The sequence below is a fragment of the Bidens hawaiensis genome, unplaced genomic scaffold (genome assembly GCF_021521415.1).
Source record: "Bidens hawaiensis isolate Kalapana, Puna unplaced genomic scaffold, B.hawaiensis_p1.1 tig00015212_1, whole genome shotgun sequence".
In the NCBI taxonomy this organism is placed as follows: domain Eukaryota; kingdom Viridiplantae; phylum Streptophyta; class Magnoliopsida; order Asterales; family Asteraceae; genus Bidens; species Bidens hawaiensis.
In genome coordinates, this window is record NW_027492353.1 from 1 (window position 1) to 9,392 (window position 9,392).

Consider the following 9,392-nt stretch of genomic DNA (forward strand, 5'->3'; position numbering starts at 1 on the left):
ATATGTTGCTACCAAAATTCTAATATACTATCAAAGTACAAGATGATACCACACCTTGTTTGGTACTTAGCTCATTAGCTATCTATATACTAATTGGCTACCGCCTACCATACGAACAAAGTTAGCACTGACCTTTAGCAACCAAGTTAATTGCTACCGACTAACAGCAACTGCTACCTATTTCCTAGTAACTTTTAAAGATCATTTTTCATATAATTTTTCACCATGTATGCTGATTTTTTGCGTTTCTGATGAGTACAATTAATTGAATTTTCCATGCAAAGTTTTAGCACAACCCCTGGTAGGGTGGTGCTGCTTTTGGCCCCTACAAGGGGCGACTCACTTGGCTTTGCCGGCAGATTGCCCCAAACCTACCAATGGAAAGTTAATTGGTTAATTTTTTTTGAACAACCAACGAATCCTTCAAATGGGCTACCGGCTAAATTCATTGCATCGGGATATACTCGTGTTTGATAAGGAAAAACTCTCACCTAAGGTCAACATCCGTGAACATTTGCCCGAATGCACGACAGTGCGATGAGATAAAATCCGTTCAGTTCAAGGATCCAACTAATGAAAGCCACCAAGTCGCCTAGTATTTGAGTGTTAATTTTTATTTGAATGTGAAATCTAAGAGGTGTGTAATATGGAATTGGAAATATGAGGTTGGAATAAGTTGGATGAAATGATGAATTTAGATTGGGCCGAATTTAATATATTGAAGAATTATGCACGAAATTAGTTCATGGGCTGGCCCACGAAGCCCACTAAACCAATCAGTCCATATCAAATTAATTAAGAGAGAAAATGAAACATAGAGATATCCTTTTGTTAATTTTGTTGCGAATTATTTGATTATGAAGTGTGTTTGACATGTGTTGTGGTGATGAAAGACATAATTACTAGGATAACTCAATTTATACCAACTCTATTGGTTTCATTCGTTACTAAATAAATATATAATTGTAGTGTCACGTTAATACTTTGGTAATTGCTTACAATCACTTCATGTATGCTAACTCCATTAGTATTATTCGTTACAGATTTGATATATATAATTGCAACGTCTAGTCATTTATACATCATTTACTAGTGTTAAACAAAGTTAGGTCTATGTAACTTTCTAGTATAGTTAATTATCAATCTTAACACATATGTGATCACTTGTTTCTTGTCTCGTGTTTCTGTGTCCCTTATATCCGTCTCTCTAATTTGATTACAAATTAAGTTAACGTTAATTTAATTCAGAACAAAATCCATGTGTTTTATTTCATATAATCAAATGAAACATGTGATATACCAAATGCCTGATACGAATCCTACTTACCTTAGCTATTTAGCTTAATTTTTTTTAGAAAGACTTGATAACGGTCATTAGTGGTAGGGATGAACAACTGTTACCATACCAAAAAATTGGTACGTTATTTCGGTACTCACTCTCCCAGAAATTCAATATCGGATATTTTGGTACAGTTATGGTACAATACTAATACCATAAAGTATCCAATTTTCTTAGTGAGTACCGATACCGAACTAATAAATTTGGCATGGTATTCGGTACCCACTGTTTCAGAAATTTGGTACCGGTACGACACCAATCTCATCCCTATATTCCAACCCCCCCCCCCCCAAAAAATATAATAAAAATTAGGTGCATAACAATATTGAACAAACATATGCTCCGCGCCTCCTAACTCGTATCAAAGCCCATATAACTTGATGATACTAAAATCACCAATAACCAATGCAACATTTAAAAGCAACCAAAGCCCATGTGTTATAACTAATCACAAGGTGGCTATCAGCCTACAAATTATATTGGTTCTTTGTTCTTTCATGTTAGTTTCAAACTATCAACACTTAAATTCTGAAAACTGCCAAAAGAAATCAACTAAAAACTATAAAGACACTAGCAAATTCATGGTATCCTTATAAACAATGTTATATTGTTATAAGTCCACGCGATACCTTGCGTCTGCTAAACTGACAGGAAGTTGCATATCGGAATGATGGAAAGCGTTAAGTAGAGAGTTCCCAGTTTGCATGATCTTGTTATCAAGATGGTTGTCATTAGATCCCAGTGTTTGTAGAAGTTGAACAAGTGCTGCAGATATCTCAAGCCTCGACACATGCCTTTTCGCCTATAAAACAAATATGCAATTTTAATAAAAAAAAATAAATAAATAATTTTAAACAAATTCAAATTAATATAAAACCTCAAACTATTCCCATGTTTAAACATTTTATGAATGATTGTTGTACAAAAATTTACCTCAGCTTCAACTATAAACCGAGCCCATATCTTTTCCTCGCGTGCTTCCATCACACCCTTCAAAATGGTCAAACCAAATCCACGGATTACATCCACTATTTCAAGAAAAAACCCGTGTTCTCCACATATCATCTGCATCAAAACATTTTGCGGTTAGAGTTCGTTCAACTTCACAAACATGCATAATGAATAATATGTGTGTTACTTTTACAGTTTTACCTCTATGAGCATTTGTCCTGGAGTACTAAGGTTCTCAACTCTTAATGGACAAAACATAGTTTGATTTTCCCATTCACATGCCCATGTCACATTATTATTGCTTGGATCGTTCAAATAATCGTTCTGAGCGACGCCATTATGCTGCAAAAATTCATCATTTTATGAAAACAAGACACTTTAAAATTATGATGTTTGTCACAAGAACTATATTCACCTTTGGTTCATCAACTTGTTTGATTCTGTCAGCGTGTTGAGTTACACTTTGCAAGAAAAGCATATGTTTTATCGTTCGGTCCAACAAACAGTCAATGCTCATCTGTATAATTAACTAATTAGTAAAGAGTATAAATATGTTTCATATACTTATTATACTTACAATATTGTGTGTTTTTAACTTTTTTTAAGGTTACCTTTGCACCATTTGGAATGAGTTCTCTTAACTCAGCCATACGGTCCAAGATCATTTGTCGGTCTTTGGGCCTGGGCCGAGTGCCTGGTTTGGCCTTTTTCTTAGTGGGCTTTGTGGGTTCGACCGGCTTCTTAGCTTGCGATATTGTGCTTGAACCATCCATGCTATAACTGTCACCCAACCATGGCTCTGACTTAAAAATGGGCTCGCTTTTCTGCCCAAAACTCTTGTTATATAAAACGGGCTGTAACGAGCCCGTTTCCCATATGGGATTCCCGGTTTTCCGTCTTTTTGAACACGACAACGCTTGATCCTCAACACAAGATGTTGAAGTACCGGAAACTCCCTCGAAAAGCTCCTTGATTCCGAGATTGGAGAACAACCCTTTCTTTGGAGGAAGAGTAAGCGAGTCATTTACGCCGTTTTCGATACTTTGACTTGACTTTGACCCCGATACACACCCCGAATTGTATGAGTCGTAACCGAAACCGAAATCGAAACCATTTCCATTTATGACTGGTGTTACAATGTCTCCTAAATCTCCTGTATTTCCAAACAAGTCAACATCTGTAGTAGAAAAAGTCAAAGGTTTGACTTGTTCATCAAGAGGGCACCATTGAGAGATATCGAAATTGCCTGCTTGGAAAAAGTTATCCATGATACCGAAATCCGTTGACAAGTCAAACATATCGGACTGATTATGATCAAGAAACATAGACTGAGATTGTTGTGGAAAACCAAAAGAAGTTTGGTTAACCGAAAACCGATCTTCTGATGATATCAAATATGAACTTGTTGGAACATTTGAAACATTTCCATTAGCAATTTCATTAAAGATTCTTTTTGTTTGATTTATAAACTCAATATTCTCCACAATCTGAACAACAACAAAAGCAGTTCATTAGATCTACACATACTAAGTTAACATGGAAATAAAAGTTAAAAACTTTTTTTAATACTTTGCTTACTAACCATATAATTAGTGGACCCAAATTGTATCACACCTTGTGGTTCCACAGGGATTGCTGCAATTGTCTGCAAGATTAAAGTAAAAGAAAAGTTTATGTCATGAATCAAGATCACAAAAATAGGCCCACAAGGTGCAACCATGGTGGTACCAATGTAGCCTCTTTAAGTTGAAATTAAATAAATAAATTACCTCTATACCCGAAGAAAATTGTCGGAAAAATTTCGAATCATCCTGAAAATTAAAAAAAAAAGCATGATTGTTTAGGTACATTTTATGTTTATAACAAGTGCTTGTAGATTAAAATAGACGAACGAATTAATACCTGAAACATATCCCAGATTGAACCTGAAGAATTTTGTCCCATGTAATTATCTTTTGAGGATATCCACAGGTGCTTTTTATTTAAAGCAGCTTGTCCAATCAACCTTAAAAATATTTAAAGAAAGTATTATTATTATTATTATTATTATTATTATTATTATTATTTGTGTTGTTTTACACAAAGATTAAAGAAAATGTGCTTACCCTCCTACAAACATGGGTGATTGTAAAAGCAAATCATCAATTAGACATTTTATATGGTCTTCAAAGTAAGCATCTTGTATAGTCAACAATCTGGTAACAAAACCAAAGAAAATATTTAAAGATAAGTTTAAATACATAATTAACACAGATATTAGAGAATATACAAATTTATTTAATCAAATCAATTCAGAAAATAAAATTAATTGTAAAAAGTGAATTTATGAAGTTGGGCAATATTCATTTACTAGAATTAATGTATGGATTCACCATGTTCAACCACATTATGTCATGATGCTAACAAAAACTAACCCCCCCCCCCCCCCCCACAAAAAAAAAATTAATTTATTAATAAACATAAAAAAACAAGAAATTTACAGAAATGATGAAACTATGAACTTTGGATAAATGGTTAACTCACACAAACATATATATATATACACACACATATATATATATGTATATGCATGTATATACATCTGTGATGTATATATCTATGTGTGAGAGAGAGAGAGATAAAAAAGTCATACATGGAATTTGACTGGTCAAAGCTCCACAAAACACCATAAGACCATCCATAAGAACAACAAAGATTCTTGATAACATTTGCAACAGTTGAATCTTTCTGTGTTGTAGCCATTAGCAGAGAAAGATCTAGAGATCTTTGAACAACACTCTTTCTACTTCTGCTACTAAACTCTGCAAGAAAGCAAAGGTCTTGTTCTCCTTCCACTAGACAAAGTTGAAACAATAAGTGCTTTGGGAAAGTAATTTGTGGTGTTTGTTTGATCAGAAAAAGCTAAAGCTGTGGCTTAATATTTTGTGTTTGTCCAGAAACAAACATATGAAGGGTTTCTAAGGTTTTTTGGGTTATGGAAGCTTTGCTTATATATTATATTCAAGTAGGTTAAACTTTAAAGAAAATGTGTAAAATGAAAGGACTAGAAATTGGTGTAGAAAAAGCTGTTATTCTATGAGAAAACAAAGCTAAAATTCTCGACCTATTAAAGGGATCTCTGGTGTGAGTCAGAAAGATAGATTTTTTTTTTTTTTTTTTTTTTGGGGGGGGGGGGGGGGGGGGGTTAGGTCTTTAAGGAAGAAAAGGCCAAAACAAAAACTTCCTAGTTCAAAGGATAACAAAGATCTTGTCTAGTTTATATGTCTTCATCTTGATTATTGAGATATGTAATTAATTCATTTGTGAGTTTATATATTACACAAAGCCCCCCTAGGGTATTTTTCATGTTTATTACCACCGAAACTGATCCCGACCTGGTTAATCGTAAAGAATATATATACTAGCTAGGAAACCGAGTAACCGACCAATTGTTAATACTCGGTTTAGGTTCTAGAACCATTTGTTGGTATCGGAATCGATTTGTGCAGGTTCTAAGCCATTCTTGCAAACCTAAACCTGATCTGGACCCCATTTTTTTGGTATAATTTTTTGGTTATGATTGGTTTGGGTTAAACGGGTCTCGTGGGTGTTACGGGTAAGATTGGTTCATGCTCACAATATGTTTTCAAGTTTAGATTATGGTTAGGGATGAACATATTCGGTACCCGTACCAGTATCGGCAACGATACAAAATTCGGTACCAAGTTTTGAGTCTTCTGTATCGTACGTGTACCGAACTGGACATTTGGGTAATGGTAAAAAAATTTTGATTTCGATACTTGTACTTTTGGTATTGATACACCGATCTCATCCCTAGTTATAATACTATACGCAAAAGAATTAGGAGTTTAATTTTTTATTATTCAATATGTCTTTTTAGTTGTGAAACTAAAATGGGATACATGATTATGTGCTTTTATACTTTGGATCATTTAATAAAGCTAGATTAAAGAATTGAAAAGTTAATTACATGTGCCATTTGCATGAGTTTGTTTGTCATCTTTAACTGATATACATGCCTATGCCTATAAATGTATTTCGATCTAGTTTTTAATACTTCAATCCTATTTGGTAGAAGTTGGGTCGTAAACAAGCTGAGTCGAACTGAATCAAAGTCGGCTCCTTTTATATGAGCTTTTTTTCAAGCTGAGTGTTTTCGAACAAGCCACAAACTTTTTAAGCAGTCTTAAACATATAAAATTAAAGTAGAAATATTGTACAAGTTATCGCCGATCATTGCTAAATAATGTTTATAATCGTTTCCCTATTGAACTAATTAATTAATAAAATCGACTAGAAATTATAAGCTATGTAATTACGTACTTTAAATAATGAAATAATGATTCATATAAAATTACGGTATACTCTTAACATGTTCAACGAGTAGATAGCTTTTAACTTGGAAGTTAATAAAATTATTGTATATCTTTATTAAAAAAATAATAATAATTATACATTCTCACGTAGTATCTATGCGCCATTAGACGTTATTCGGTTGTTTTCCTTTTGTTCCAATGTATAATTTACCTTAAAACACATAGACTCTAGACTCCTTATGACTTGAAATTATATGTAAAATAATTATACTAATTAAGATGGGATTAACTTATTTGAGATTATATGTAAAATAATTATACTAGTTAAGACGGGATTAATTTATTGAGATTATATGTAAAATAATTACTAATAAAGATGGGATTAGTTTATTTAATTAGTTGGTTCCTCTGAAATAATGTGTTTATAGTATTAGTTACAAATGATAACGTTAACCCATTGACCTCCATATAATATTATTCGTTTCAGATAATGTTCAAGTTCATTGCATATATGAACTTAATTTATAATAATAAAAGATAAAGTTGGTTTATTTGGCAGCAATAACAACCCTAATTGCTAGAAATACATTTGAAGCAAACTACTATTTATATGACAAACAAACATATAATATAGTTTTAGTTACCTTTCTACGAGTAAATTTAAATAATAATTATCAAATAATTAAAATTTAAAAAGAACATTCATATTATATTTGTATCTTTTACGCCTTTCATTAATCAATCTCCTTTTTTATGAGTTTGATAACCAAAGTTTAAAAAATATTTACTTTTAATTCAAAGTTATTTTATTGATACTTATTTAGATTCACTCTTTTATTAATAAATATCATTAAGTTAATTTCCAAATCAGAAATTCTGATACGTTCATAGTATATTTTATATTTATGTGGGTCTTATGCTATTAAATACAAAATACGTAAACTTATTAAGAAGTGGGTCTTTTTTAATTAATTACAAAAGATTTGAAGATTCGATCAAAAGTTTGAAGACATTTATCCCGACATTAATCAAAGGGTATATTTTTGTTAATCTAACGCAAAATCAAGATACATTAAATTCAAGTTTATTTATTTAATACTAAATAATATATACTTTAAAACTTAATTACATATAGTAATTAGAAAATCCCTACATATTTATTTTTCAAGAAAAAAGATCATTTATTTTTGTTGTAAAATAATAAATAATATATACTTTAAAACTTAATTACATATAGTAATTGGAAAATCCCTACTATTTATTTTTCAAGAAAAAAGATCATTTATTTTTGTTGTAAAATAAAAATATTTAGGATAAACGACAATGAAGAAAAACGACAATGAAGACGCACACATCACAATTGAAGGGCAGGTGGTCCCGCAGGTAACGAAGTTCAAGTATTTAGGATCATTTGTACAGAGCGATGGGGATTTAGACAGTGATGTGACCCACCGAGTTCAGGTAGGATGGTGTAGATGGAAAGCAGCCACAGGTATATTGTGCGACAAGAGTTTCCCGACTAATCTAAAGGGAAAATTCTATAGGGTGGCAGTTAGACCTGCAATGCTATATGGAACAGATTGTTGGGCCATCAAGAAGGCACAAGTGCGGAAGATGGAGGTAGCAGAAATGAGAATGCTACGTTGGATGTGTGGGCACACAAGGCTAGACCGAATAAGAAACGTTGTGTTTCGCGAGAGATTAGGGGTGGCGAACATAGCAGACAAGATAAGAGAGTGGAGATTGAGATGGTTTGGACATGTAAAGAGAAGACAAACGACGAATCCTGTTAGATCCGTAGAAAACATTACTATAGAGGGGAGGAGGGGTAGAGGACGACCGAAATTGACTTGGGATGAGAGGATTAGGCATGATTTGATAGACCTAAACCTCTCCGAGGACATTGTTGAGGATAGGAATTCGTGGAGAAGTAGAATTAAAGTTAAGGATTTTTAGAGAGAATTGAATACCTTAGGGCTTAGACTTAACTTATTTAGGTCACATACCATAATGGTATTTCCCTTACATATATTATTATTATTATTATTATTATTATTATTAGCTTTTATATAGCTGTTAAACTGTGACCTTATTATTAATATTATTATAATTAGTAGTAGTTTTTATATAACTGTTAAACTTTGATTTCCTTTATTTTGCTTCATACACATGTACTTAGAGCCGAGGGTCTCTCTGGAAGCCACCTCTTTATTCAAAAGTGACTAATTCAAAATGAAATAAACAAATAAATAAACCTAGTAGGAAATCTCAAACGTACATATCGTAGAAATGAAACATCTCGTAGAAATGGTTGATGGATTACTCAAAGTGACATTTACACACAATACAAAATATATAAATGTTGTTCACGGACTGTATATATCATTGTGTTTGGTAGGATGTATTATTATTTTAAACATTAATAAAAAATAAAACACAAGCTTATAAAAACAAACTCAATAATAATAGCATATCGGTTCTCACCGTTTTAAAATTAAAAAAGTATTTATATTTTATCTTGAAACATTTATATATTTTATAAAACTAAATGTATGAAAAAAGTAAACTTTGTTGGGAACAAATGACCTAATAACAAATTTTGATAACTGTGTGATAACGAAGAGAATAGAAAAGCAACAAGACTATCCACATTAAGAACTCGATATTTCAATAAAACTAATTTCTTTCTCTTCTATTTATACACTCTCGTTCACAACTAAAACCAAACCAACTTTTTTAATTAAATAAATTTGGTTATGCTTATTTAAAATATATATTTTTCTCTC

At 32.1% G+C, this 9,392-nt stretch overlaps 1 protein-coding gene across 1 annotated transcript; it reads right to left on the reverse strand.

Annotated features, from left to right (window-relative positions):
- Nucleotides 1–1,923: 1,923 nt before the first annotated feature.
- Nucleotides 1,924–5,062, reverse strand: LOC143548652 (transcription factor bHLH157-like). Its single transcript, XM_077039756.1, has 10 exons — nucleotides 4,923–5,062; nucleotides 4,396–4,485; nucleotides 4,193–4,295; nucleotides 4,060–4,101; nucleotides 3,873–3,935; nucleotides 2,902–3,777; nucleotides 2,706–2,807; nucleotides 2,492–2,632; nucleotides 2,273–2,404; nucleotides 1,924–2,141 (listed from the first exon to the last, which is right to left on the reverse strand). The coding sequence occupies exons 1-10, from the start codon at nucleotides 5,030–5,032 to the stop codon at nucleotides 1,950–1,952; spliced, it is 1,851 nt and encodes a 616-aa protein (XP_076895871.1). The 5' UTR covers nucleotides 5,033–5,062; the 3' UTR covers nucleotides 1,924–1,949.
- Between the last annotated feature and the right edge of the window lie 4,330 nt (nucleotides 5,063–9,392).